Genomic DNA, 13,966 nt, shown 5'->3' on the forward strand with positions numbered 1-13,966 from the left:
ACAGTTTTGTTAATTAAATGCATCAGAATTAGACTAATTGTGGGGACTTTCCTGGTGGTCCAGTGGCTAAGACTCCACACTCCCAACACAGGCGGCCCAGGTTCATTCCCAGGAACTAGATCCCACATGCTGCAACTAAGTTTCTGCAGGCCTCAACAAAGATCAAAGATCCTGCATGCCGCAACTAAGACCCAAATTTATATGCCGCAGCCAAATAAATAAACAAATACTCAAAATTAAAAGTAAAGAATTAGACTAATTGCAAATATTTAGAGTCAAGGAATTTAAAATTCCTTATCATTACTTTGTTTATCTAGCTCACCACAGTATTATCCCCAACTACTAGCTCAGACTGTGGCAAAGAGGGCCTTTAAAAATATTATTGAGGGACTATATGAAAGCATGAATCTCAAATTCCTGCCTGCACACTGATCTCTCGGTTATATAGGATTGGGAGCTTGTTTGCCCCCGAGTAGCTAAAATATTTCCTAAAAGTCTTTTCTCATTATTTGCTGCCTTAATTTCCTACTCTCAGTGCCATTTCTGTGCAGTTACCACAAGTACTGAATTTATGAACTATGTAATGATTGGGTTTTCTATGTCTTCTCATTGAACCCATTCTGGCTCCATACATCTGGATATGTCTCATAATGTATTTTCATAAGAAAGGCAATTTAGCTCACATCCCATGTATTATGAAAAACACACAAACAAAATCTGAAGCAGTGCCCTGTGACCCAACACATTAATATTTCTGCAGCAAAACATAAGAATAGCCACACTGGTAGAATAAATGAAGATTATAAACTGTTAGTTCAAGGCAAGCTTTGCAACCAACAGTTCATGTTAGTTCAGGATTTTTGCCAGAATTGTGGCAACCTAAAACAGGTAGAGAACACAGTACGTCAAAAGACTCTTGCAACATGCTATGAAAAGTCTCTAGAGCCTCAGGCCACCCTCTCCTTGTCCCTATTCCTCCTGAGCAGTCCTTAGTAACCAAATTCTATAGCGAGAAAAAAAATTTTTTTTGACCGTGCCATGCAGTCTGTGGGACCTTGGTTCCCTGACTAGAGATCAAACCTGGGCTCTTGGCCATGAAAGCGTGGAGTCCTACCCACTGGACAGCCTGAGACTCCCTTACAGCAAAATTCAAAAACCAGCTTATCTTTAATAACAAATGCACAAAGCCTCTGTCTATAGAGTTTTAAAAAGAAAAAAACTAGGCTTTTGTATAATTCTTGATTTCATTCTCTTCCTTCCCCACTCTTAACAGCTCTGGCCACTCACCACACCAGGATTTAATCCCTGTACCAAATTATCCTGGTGTTACAAATACAAGTCATCTTTATCTGAAGAGACCTAAGCAACTTTTAAGTCAGGGTCTGCTACATCACATTCATTTAAAAACCAGGTACTGAGTGCCTCCCATGTAGCAGGTACTGTTCTTAACACTGGGTACCCAGTGAACTAAATAAAGCACTCACCCTCAAGGAACTTATATTATACACACACACACACACACACACACACACACACACACAAATGGGGGAGGGGGTACACCACACAGCTTGTAGAATTCTAGTTCCCCAACCAGGAATGGAATTCCCACCCTGTGAAAAGCACAGAGTCCTAACCACTGGAGCACCAGGCAATTCCCAAGGAACTTACATTTTAGAGTAGACAGACAACATACGAGTGGGTCATATGGTTTTAAGTGTAATGGAGCAAAATAAAGCAGGGAAGGAGACCTAAAGAGTGCAGGGCAAGCCGTGCAGATGATCCCAATGAAACGCACTCTTGGCAGACTAGATGCTGTGACCTGGCCCAGTGGACTTCCCTGACCACTGTATCCACCAAACAAAATCTGATCACTGCTGTGTTTGTTCCCCTGCTATACTCTATTACAGCACCTTTCTCAGTATTCTGCAACTATCTGACATGTCAGTACTGCTTCCCAAACTCATGGCAAAAATGATATCTTATTCCAGAGTTGGGAAATATTTTTTGTAAAGGGCCAAAGAGTATATAGTTTACACACTCTGGGCCAAATGGTCTCTGTTGCAACTACCCAACTGTGCCTCTGCCATAGGAAAGCAGCCACAGACATGCAAAGAATGAGCAGTGAACCACCACCTACAGAAACAGACAATGGGCCAGATTTGGCCTACAAGTGGCAGTTTGCCAACGCCTACCCTATTCTCCAAATTCCTAGCAAATAACAATATTCTTCACAGAGAAACTCAAGAACATATTTATCAAGCTAAACAGGATATTAATAAACACTAGTTAAAATGAATTAAGCATAGGAGAAAATGTTAACTTACTGTGTAGCTACCCTTGCTGACAGTTTTGCCAGCCATTGACTAAAATGAATGCTTGCCAATTTCTTACCTAGAGTGTAGGCCATGAAATTGAGGATGCCCACTACAATCCAGACCCAGTCGGGTACATGCTTGTGACCTGGTGCTGAAAGGAAAGCAACTTCAGTTTTAATGCAGTCTAAGTACAATTGTTGGAACCAGAGCCTATACTGTCAAAAGAGAAATGTTTCTCTTTATTAAATAAAAGCTGAAATACTTTATATCTTAAATGCATTAACTAGATAAATATTAGAATATATCAGCAAACTCCGACAAAACCCAAGAAGTAACGGCCCAACCCCTCATAAACAATAAACATTTATTTTGAGCTTTAATCGTAACTGAAGACTGACTGTTCTTCTTTACTTGAAAATTACTTAAGTGTCTAGAATGAAAAATAATATATTTTGAATTTAAAAAATGCTTGTATTTCATCTGATCCTTGTTGTTTATGATTATACTACAAACATGGAAAAAGCCTTCAACCTATACTCTCTAACTAAATTATTAGCTGAACAAAAGACCTTCAGATTTGGATATAGATAAATCACCTCAACTGGATGATTTAGTCATCAGGATCATTCTGAAGTGTCTGGACCTCACTTTTTCCCCCTAAGAACAAGTGAGCTTCAGGAGGTCTGGGTTCTAGTCCTGGCTCTGTAATCAATCAACAGTGTAGCCTTGAATATATCATTTAACCTTTCCTGATTTCCACTTCCCAGAAATACTGGGACTAGATGGTCCACCTGGTCCTTCAAGTTCTATGACTTGGGGAAATATATATAATAGTTACATATTTTAGAGCTAAGTAAATAATTTTATTTAGTCAAAAAATACTATTTCTAGTCACAAAGATTTTGAGGCTGTTCTGAGGATTGAAATACAATTTTTTTAAAAAACCCACATAATATCAAAATCGTGCTTCACGAAATTTAATCTTTCACATGGTACTTTATGATATTCAACTACTATTTTATTGCACATAGAGAAGTGATGGTTAAAATTTTCAGTTTATAAAGTCAAGCATAGGTATAGTTTCAATATTCAGAATTCTTAAAGTCATTAAATGTTTGAAACTCTAAATTCTCCTACAAACACAAGGTTTTCAGAGATTGTTAGTTTCTCTAGGTCAGTGCACAAAAGTCTGCTGAACCCATAACACAGATGAAATACAGTATTAAAACTCCTGACTACATCATTTATAAGTATTCTTATTGGAAAATATATCCTCTAACTTAGAATGCAAAAAACACTCATCTACCTCCATCTTTCTGTTCTTCTCAACTTCATTCACCTGTTGAGGAATTAAAAAAACCTCTGTCTCCCACATATCCCCTCCCCGCCAACCCTAAATACACTCCAGATTCTCTCTGGCCAGGGCAGAAGCTGGGTGTGGAAGGAAGAAAAGACCAACAGGTCTGAAAGAAGCCGCTGGGAAAAGGCTGAAGCTGCTTACAAAGGAACATTTCTCCTCTCCTTCTCAGTAAGGGCCAGACTTCTGTAAACAAATATTTAAGGTCTAACAACCATTTTCAGGGGGCTTCCCTGGTGGCTCAGTGGTAACGAATCTGCCTGCAATGCAGGAGACCAGGGTTTGATCCCTGGGTTGGGAAGATTCCCTGGAGAAGGGAATGGCTACACATTCCAGTATTCTTGCCTGGAAAATTCCACAGACAGAGGAACCTGGCAGGCTAAAGTTCATGGGGTCACAGTCGGACATGACTGAGAGATGAACATTTTCACTTCACTTTTCAACAATTTTCTGAGGAAACTGGGAGTTATTAAAGGCAAGTACAAATGCTGTGCAGAGGGCAAGAGAGATCATGTTCCCTCTATAAAAGGGGGACTTTTATTCAATAACTAGAAAGAGGGAAGGGTAGGTAGGTTTGTTGGGCCTTGCTTATATTCTTTTTAGGCAAAATGTCACAGTCCTAATTTTCCATCTTCTTATAAATCTAATTACTCTTTATATACAAAAACCTCACTGCTTTTTAAGATAGCATATCCAAATTCTAGAAACCAACTTGGTTTCTAGAATTTGGATATGATAGACAGGGAAGCGTGGCGCGCTGCAGTCCATGGGGTCACAAAGAGTCAGACATGACTGAGTGACTAAACTGAACTGATAATATTCAAAACTTTTAAGAATTGCAAGCATCTTAACAGAATCAGAAAATAGCCATATCTTATTTTCTATTTAAGATTTTATATTAAAGATATTTAAGATTTTACATTAAAGCAATAATCATACCTGAAGCATAAAAGTCAGGATCAAAGTATGCCATAAGTAGAAAATTGAACACAACCAGCAGAAAGCCAGAGAAGGTTATCAGATTTGGAGCCAGCCAAGTAGGAAATACCTATTTTTTTCCAAAATAATTACAAAATAATTAAAGTAATGAAATCTCTGTCCGGTACATACCACAACATACAAATGTGTCATAATAAAAGCTATAAACTTGGATTATATGTGGGAGTTATATACATTAAATTGCAAATCATAATCTCCAGTTAATAGAAATAAGCATTTCTGTTTTCTGTTTTAAGTAATTGTATAATCAACAAACTTTTATAATCATAACATATTTTAGAAGCATTTAATAAGCATTTTATAAATATAATAAATCTAGAGTATAAGATTATACTTCAGTGATAAGATAAATCAAAAGGTATGTGACTAAGGGAAGGGAGGATGGGAGAGGCAGTTTCTCTAAGTGTCTTACTGTTACATCTGCAATACTCCAAAAAACAGTTTAAAATATTTAAACTTTACTAAAGCCCAAATGCATGCTTATTAATCATCTTACCTTTACGACAGTGTTCCAAAATGGGTGCATGACATAGAGAGAGAGTGGATTGGTATCCACAGCACTGTACTGTTAAGAAATGAAAGAAAATATTCAGAGCTAATCCTTGCATAACAGCACATAGAACAATATTTCTCAAATGAAAATAACAGTATAAAAATAACCTAAAGAATATATCTATTTATATGATGTCCTTATCTAAATAACAGAACTAGAAAAGCATGAATGGGGCAAAGACGGCCAAGTACAGCCAGATTTTTTTTTTTTACTCAAATCAGCTTTTATAATATTACAATGTGGCAGCAGAAAATTTTATATTGCTTTCAAGTGTTCCCCTACTATGCAGGATAATAAGCGCCCTGTGCATTCACACACAGACCACTCAAACAACCTCCTTCATCACTATCAACTAATGGTAATCTTGCTGCTTCACCCTTTACACCATTACTATGCACTGACTAGTGGTGCAATCTTGGGCAAGTTATTTAAATCCTCTTAGTTTTTTCACCTATAAAATTAGGATCAAAGTTTTACCTCAAAAGATTGCCATAAGGATTAGATAAACTAACATCATACATGAAGCACTTAGAAGAGTACCGAGCCCACAGTAAGTGCTGTATGTACAAGCATTATGTATCATTAAGTGTGTTTTGAGCACCAAAAGAATGACAGATCCCTTTACAGCAGGAAAATGGATTCCTTAAATAAGCAAAGGAAGAAAAGAACAGGTTACATTATATTCAAAGGTATGCCCCAATTGTTGAGCTATTTAGTAAAACTTTGAAAAATTCTAACAAAATATCTGTATATAATTATGTAATACTTTAAGAGTCATGTTGATGACTTATTCATCAGAGATACACATACTGGAGTGCCTGGCATGTATGAAGCATTCACTACATTCAAAGAAGAAGGGATACAAAATTGGGAAGGAACAATTCTCATCCTCAGGGACTGGGAATACTACCTAATTTAACAAGTTGACATTTAAAAGATAGCATACTAGTCAAATGCTTGAAAAAAGTTTCAACTGTGTTTTACACTTATGTTCAATATGACTATAAAATAAGTAGCAAGCACTTTATCTGATTTTTAAAAAATCATAATTAAAGATCAAAATTTCTTCCTGAATTTTTTTTTTTTTTGCCCCACTCCTTCTTGCCCTGCCCCTGCAACTTTACCACCCCCAAATCCCACTCCCTTCCTGAACGTTTTATAGATATGCAGGAAACGTTTCCCACCAGTGTTTCAAGATTCAAAAGTGAGATGGAGCAAAAAGTAAATAAATAGAAATCATTTAAAATACTGCTCACAGAGTCAGCTAGGAAGTCAAATGTTTATTCAACAGAACCCATGTCTGAATGCCTCCACTTCTCCAACTCATTTGGATGAAATGGGATAACTCAGAAGAAAATGATGAAGAAGAACTCTGTTCAGAGCGAGAAGCTCTGCAGCTGCACCCAGACTCTCAGAAGAAGCCCACCTTACACGAATATTACTGTCTGTGCTAAAATCAGCTTCTCCTTGCACAGTTCTCTACAGTCTACAAAGCTTTTCCACGTAACAGATACCATGACATCTGAACCTCTGCAAAATGAACGTGACTGCAACTGAGAGGACCACCTGAATTTAAGTTTTCAGACTGAGGACATACAACCAATATGAACCCTGAAAGCTGCCGAAGACAAAGTGGGAGGGCCCTGGCCTCCTCCGTTTCACCAGGGTCCGAACCCAGACCCACATGATGTAGCCAGCAGGTCACATAAGCGGGAAAACCAGACATTTCAACTCTACCACCTGCTGCAAAGTACAAAAGTTGAAAGAAGTCCAAATTAGAAGAACACAGTTCAAGACATCACACAAATAGTTAATACAATGTACAGAGTACAATGCTTAATTCAAATGTTTGCTGAATGCGTCTCATTCAGCAGCTTTCCATAATTCGAACTTGGATCTAAAACAAGGTCATTTACTCATGGTATATTGATTAGAAAAGCTCCTCTTTTGTAAATTTGGAGTTTTACCTCTAAATCTCTATTTCAGGGGAACAGTAGAAGTATGAAAAGATTACAAAACTCAATACAAAACGGTGTCTGCCGAACTGGATTTTTTACATTTAATAATAGCTGATTAACTCAAGTATAGCGAGAAAATTTAATATGAGATTACAAAAGGTAGCCAACAATAAACCTAAAGAGCGCTCTGCGGTTTAGCCTTACACATTTGAGTATTTTTTTCAAGGTCACATATCACCTGGTATAAACAAAGAAATTCGAAACTGTCTTGTGAATCAATAGGAGGAAAGAAGGAGTCAAACCTTTCATATGCCTAAAAAAATAAGCAAAATGTAAACTTTTAAAGGTGCCAAACTAGATTCAGTTAATGCCTGTTAAATATATTTTTATTTTCTATTGGAATGATGTTTTGGTAGACACCAGAATATCTGACTCAGGTAATAATCCCCTGTTAAGGCCTGCAGAACTTGCTTGATCTATTGGGTTGGCCAAAAAGTTCGTTCGGGTTTTTCCTTCGTCCCAAACGAATCTTTTGGCCAACCCAATACAATCTGCTGGGCTTCCCTTGTGGCTCAGACAGTAAATAATCCACCTGTAATGCAGGAGACCTGGGTTCAGTCCCTAGCCTGGGAAGATCCACTCCAATATTCTTACCTGGAGAATCCCCATGGACAGAGGAGCCTGGCGGGCTACAGTCCACAGAGTCAAAGAGTTGGACACGACTGATCAACCAAGCACAGCACAGCACAAAACAATACTGGGCCAGACGAAGCCAGTGCCCTGGAGAAACGCTTGCAAACCACAGCCTGAGTTTGAGAACCATTCCAAGGCAAAATCTTAGAAACACAACAGTTCAGGAGATGTGTAGTTCTCACGTGCCTGACTCTCGCCTACGTGAATAGGTAAAAGTCATCGGGCCTCTTTACATTTTTTAATTTCTGGCCATGCCTCATAGCATGTGTTATCTTAGTCCCCCCACCAGGGAGAGAACTCACACCCACCGCAGCGGAGTCCCAACCACTGGACCACTAGGGAAGTTCCAGGCCTCTTTTTAAATAAATGCCTCTGGTTACCAAAACACTCATTACTTCTAAAAAGACTCCAATCCAACACTAAAACAATTTTTCTACATGATAGCAAAATCCTCCCCTCGGCCCATACTTCCTATCATGTTTTCAATTTCCCTCACACAGCTAAACAGATAAGGTTCTGATTTTTCTTCCAAACAATAATGCTTTCCATATTTGAAGATGGTTCTCCCTGTCGCACTAAATCTCTCTTCACCTGGTTAAAAAATCTCACATTCATTGTGCTGCTTCTCTCTTGTCACAGTTTCATTCCCCTTCATCATCAAGGTCGAGTTCCCTAGACCAGAAGTTGGAAAACTTATTCTGGAAAATGCCAGAAAGTCTAAATATTTTAGGCTTTGCAGGCCATATGGTCTCCGCCACTGAAGCAGAAAGAAGTTACAGAAAATAAGAAAACAAATGGGCATGCTGTGCCAAAACTTTATTCCCAAAACAGGGTGTCTGAGGGCTTTAGTCTGACAACCAGTGCTCCATTCAATCCATTTTGTTGTTAAACCAACACAGAAGTGTGATTCAGGGCAAAAGGAACATTTCAGGTGGTGCATGAGTACAAAGAACAAGAACTATTAGCCCTTCCTCCTCAGTAACTCATTTCTCTAACAGGTGCTCAACATAGTATTAATTTCCCATAGAAATAAAGTCATTCTGCAACTTAGACACAACTTCACAGTCACCTGAACTCCTCTGGCCTTTCTTATACAGACTGCAAAGCCACCTTTCTCTACATTCATATGAAGTTAATTATTGGAACCTAAGTGTAAGACCCTACATTTACCATTTTAACACTTCATCCTGATAGAAATCACTCATCTTTCTGATCTCCTTGGGGGTCAGACTCAGTAATCCATGTACTAGCTATGCACCCCCAAATTCTTAGCACGTAAAACCGGGCTTCCCAGGTGGCTCAGTAGTAAAGAATCTGCCTACCAAGCAGGAGACATGGGTTCAATCCCTGGGTGGGGAAGATCCCCTGGAGAAGGAAATGACAACCCACTCCAGTGTTCTTGCCTGGAAAATCCCACAGACAGAGGAGCCCGCCAGGCTAGTCCATGGGGTCAGAAAAGAGTCAGACGTGACCTAGCGACTAAACAACAAACAACAAAGCTGTCATATTAGCAACGACTTCATCTAAGTCTCTATAAAAATGTGGATCAAGATTGAATTTCTAAACAGTCCCCGCAAGATTGCTATTCACACATTTAGTCATGTTTACTGGGTATAGAATTCTGTACTGTCACCAACGGCAATTAGTCAACCTTGCCCACAAAGTCTTAATAAAATTCAGAATTACCTTAGATAATATTTTGTCAAATATTAGAAAGTTGCAAGACTTCTTTTCTTTTTACTTCAGTACAAGTCTGGAAATGAAGCAGGGTTCATTCTTCACTCATTCATTCATTTATTAAGTCAACAAATATGTGTGACTGAGTGCCTATGACTGTGCCAGGCACTGTGCTACGCCGCCAGAAAGAGTGTAGTGAACAAGACACAGTGTCCTGTGTTCACCAAGCCCGTAGTCTAATGTGAGAAAGATGGCAAGCAGGAAAACAAGTCATAATCACAGCTGTGATCAATACCATGAAAAGCAATAAATGGGGTGCTGTCCCAGAAGACCAGAGGACCAGGAATGTACCTAAGGTGCTCAGAAAAAGCTTCTCTGAGGAGCGGACACTAAAGCTGAGTCCTAGAAGATAAGACAGGTAAAGAATGTGTAAGACAGGGCAGTGAGTAAACAAAAGTGAGACTATTAAAGAGAACATACTGTTGAAGATTCATGTATATGAAGTTCAAAATCAGACAAAATTAATTTACGGCAAAAAGAGATCATAGTAACAGTCTGATGAGAGGGACTAAATGGGGGCCCTCTGAGGTGCTAGAAATAATTCTGTATCATGACCTGGGTGATGGTTACATGGGTATGCATAAATGCAAAAATTCATTAAATTATATACTTAAGATCTGGGCATCTGTATATAATTTATACCTTAAAAATGGGAGAGAAAATAAAGAATATATGTGTCACAGTATGCACATGTGTGTGTGTATGTGTGTGTGCGCAGTTCATAGGTAAAAAACTGAGAAGGAGAGAGGATACATGCCAAGATACCTTCTAAAGCAGAGAACAAAATGTGGAAAGACCACAAAGTGGAGGAAAACCACTCCACAGCTCATGAATGAACAAGGAAGAGTGGTGTGAAATGAGACGTGGGCAGACAACATCCAAAAGGTCCACAATGAGTTTTATTTTATCATAAGCACAATGCATGCCCTGATTTATATTTTTAAAGGATCACACTGTTTATGGTATAGAAAATAGACCGGAGGGCGGCAAAAGTGCAAAACAGGTACAAGAGTGCTACAGTATAGCAGGCCAGTGGCAATTACTGGTTAGGCCAGGAGCAGTACAAGACTCTAAATTACTTCTAAAATATGCTAGTAAGTGCCCATTTTTGAGGACACTAGAAATGTGAGTCTCCTCTTAATTTCAGAAGGAAATTGCCTCCAACAAAAGGAAAACTATGGAACCACTTCCTGGTACAGGTACTATATTTTAAATCTCTTCTATAAACTGATAAGAAAACTGATGAACTGACACATCTTTGTACTAAATGCAGCGCTCTAAACAACTTATTAACCAGACTGAGGCTAGTGTCCCATCTAGTACTAATATAGATGGTAGCACTCTACTATCTAATATCAGATTTCCCTTGCTTTGTCTTCTGATCAATATAAGGAAGAAGTTTCTAACTACCAAATGATTGCCTGTCTTTACCCACTTGAAAAATAAACTTCACACTTATAAAACATATTTTAGTTAACCATGGAAATCCATAAAGTATGGATTGAGTACAAGCTAATAATAGTTCATAAACTAATGGAAAAAGAAAGAAAGAAAGAAAGAAAAAAAAATAGTTCATAAACTGCACTGATTGTTAATCATTTCAGCTGTAAGCAAGCTCAAACTGATGTTTCTGACTTTTTAAAATTACTCTCCAAATTCGTGACTTCTAAATCATCCATGATTTTAGGAATAAAAAGCAGGACAATCACAAAGAACTAATTTTGGTTCCCAACTGGGTTCACTGTATTGAACTGTTTACTGCTCATACCAACTTTCCAGATATCTCTTAAATGAAAGAAACACATTATCAACCTTTCTTAAGAACTCAGGGGAGAGAAAAGAAATGTCAAGTTTCTTCTCTCAAGTGTCTGTGTGGTATTAATATGGTATGGAGGTCAGTCCCTTGCTGAGGGGTCTCAGGACTCAACCATGTTTAGCTGTAAGTCTCTATGGGGGCAGGATCCGTTGTGGTCATGTGCTCTATCGCTCCTGCAGCAGATTTCTTTAGCAATGGCATTCCAAGCCTCTGGGCAGTCACTTAAGCACAAAACATAAAACAAAAGATCCCAATTATTAAAAACTGTTAGTCACTCAACAAATATGAAGGCAATCAAAAGAACTACGTTCACATACAAATGTGGGACTCACTGACAGTTGGCATTTTAAAATAACATTTAAGAGAAGGGAGAAGGCTTCTCAGCCTGATCCTATCTGCATTTGTCACACAGTAGGAGCTCAATAAACAAGATGAAGGAGAAAAGGAAAGATATATCCATTTGAATGCAGAGTTCCAAAGAATAGCAAGGAGAGACAAGAAAGCTTTCCTCAGTGATCAATGCAAAGAAATAGAGGAAAACAATAGAATGGGAAAGACTAGAGATCTCTTCAAGAAAATTAGAGATACCAAGGGAACATTTCATGCAAAGATGGGCACAATAAAGGACAGAAATGGTATGGACCTAACAGAAGCAGAAGATATTAAGAAGAGGTGGCAACAATACACAGAAGAACTACACAAAAAAGATCTTCATGACCCAGATAATCACAATGGTGTGATCACTCACCTAGAGCCAGACATCCTGGAATGTGAAGTCAAGTGGAACAAAGCTAGTGGAGGTGATGGGATTCCAGTTGAGCTACTGCTAATCCTAAAAGATGATGCTGTGAAAGTGCTACACTCAATATGTCAGCAAATTTGGAAAACTCAGCAGTGGCCACAGGACTAGAAAAGGTCAGTTTTCATTCCAATCCCAAAGAAAGGCAATGCCAAAGAATGCTCTAACCACCGCACAAGTGCACTCATCTCACACACTAGTAAACAATACTCAAAATTCTCCAAGCCAGGCTTCAGCAATACGTGAACCATGAACTTCCAGATGTTCAAGCTGGTTTTAGAAAAGGCAGAGGAACCAGAGATCAAATTGCCAACATCCACTGAATCATCAAAAAAGCAAGGGAGTTCCAGAAAAACATCTACTTCTGCTTTATTGACTACGCCAAAGCCTTTGACTGTGGCTCACAACACTGTGGAAAATTCTTAAAGAGATGGGAATACCAGACCACCTTACCTGCCTCCAGAGAAATCTGTATGCATATCAAGAAGCAACAGTTAGAACTGGACATGGAACAGACTGGTTCCAAATTGGGAAAGGAGTACATCAAGGCTCTATATTGTCACCCTGCTTATTACTTATACAGAGTACATCATGTGAAATGCTGGGCTGAATGAAGCACAAGCTGGAATCGAGATTGCCAGGAGAAATATCAACAACCTCAGATATGCAGATGACACCATCCTTAATGGCAGAAGGCAAAGGAGAACTAAGCCTCTTGATGAAAGTGAAAGAGTTTAATTTGGCTTAAAACTCAACATTTAGAAAACTAAGATCATGGCATCTGGTCCCATCACTTCATGGCAAATAGATGGGAAAACAATGGAAACAGTGACTTTATTTTGGGAGGGCTCCAAAATGACTGCAGATAGTGACTGCAGCCACGAAATTAAAAGACGTTTGCTCTGTGGAAGAAAAGCTATGATCAACCTGGATAGCCCATTAAAAAGCAAAGACATTACTTTGCCAACAAAGGTCTGTCTAGTCAAAGCTATGGTTTTTCCACTAGTCATGTATGGATGTGAGAGTTGGGACTATAAAGAAAGCTGAGCGCCAAAGAATTGATGCTTTTGAACTGTGGTGTTAGAGAAGACTCTTGAGTCACTTGTACTGCAAGGAGACCCAACCAGTCAATCCTAAAGGAAATCAGTCCTGAATATTCATTGGAAGGACTGATGTTGAAGCTGAAACTCCAATACTTTGGCCACCTGATGCGAAAAACTGACTCACTGGAAAAGACCCTGGTGCTGGGAAAGACTGAAGGTGGGAGAAAGGGATGACAGAGGATGAGATGGTTGGATGACATCACCAACTTGATGGACATGAATTTGAGTAAGCTCCAGGAGTTGGTGATGGACAGGGAAGCCTGGCGTGCTGCAATCCATGGGGTTTCAAAGAGTTGGACCCATCTGAGCGACTGAACTGAAATGAAACATCTTTGAATGTCTGCACATATGGATGAATAAATACAAACTACTCTGCATGTTTACTTAAGTGGCAGTATACAGTGACTCCATCAGTGATGAGAGGAACAATTTTCCTCTGGGAACTAGTTCACAGCAAATTGTCTCTTCACAAGGGGAAGTTGCTCTTACTCTCCCCCACTAATAATAACATGTCTCCATTTGCATGTATACAGTCTCCAAAGTACAATTATATCTGTTCTCTTATTTGACATTGTAAGATAGATAAAATAGATTATTCCACCCTTTTGACAGATGAAGAAACTATAAAATTCAGGA

The 13,966-nt window shown here is 38.8% G+C and overlaps 1 protein-coding gene across 4 annotated transcripts in view; it reads right to left on the reverse strand.

The window, feature by feature from the left end:
* The window catches only part of SELENOI (selenoprotein I), a 45,260-nt gene that overhangs the window by 22,662 nt on the left and 8,632 nt on the right, over positions 1 to 13,966 (reverse strand). For all 4 annotated transcript variants that reach the window (XM_020913853.2, XM_020913855.2, XM_020913854.2 and 1 more), the window contains exons 2-4: positions 5,168 to 5,236; positions 4,612 to 4,720; positions 2,392 to 2,466 (exon numbers count right to left, since the gene is read on the reverse strand). In XM_020913853.2, coding sequence (XP_020769512.1) covers positions 2,392 to 2,466; positions 4,612 to 4,720; positions 5,168 to 5,236 — 253 coding nt within the window. The remainder of the gene's footprint in view (positions 1 to 2,391; positions 2,467 to 4,611; positions 4,721 to 5,167; positions 5,237 to 13,966) is intronic.

Source organism: Odocoileus virginianus, chromosome 2 (genome assembly GCF_023699985.2).
Source record: "Odocoileus virginianus isolate 20LAN1187 ecotype Illinois chromosome 2, Ovbor_1.2, whole genome shotgun sequence".
Lineage (NCBI taxonomy): Eukaryota > Metazoa > Chordata > Mammalia > Artiodactyla > Cervidae > Odocoileus > Odocoileus virginianus.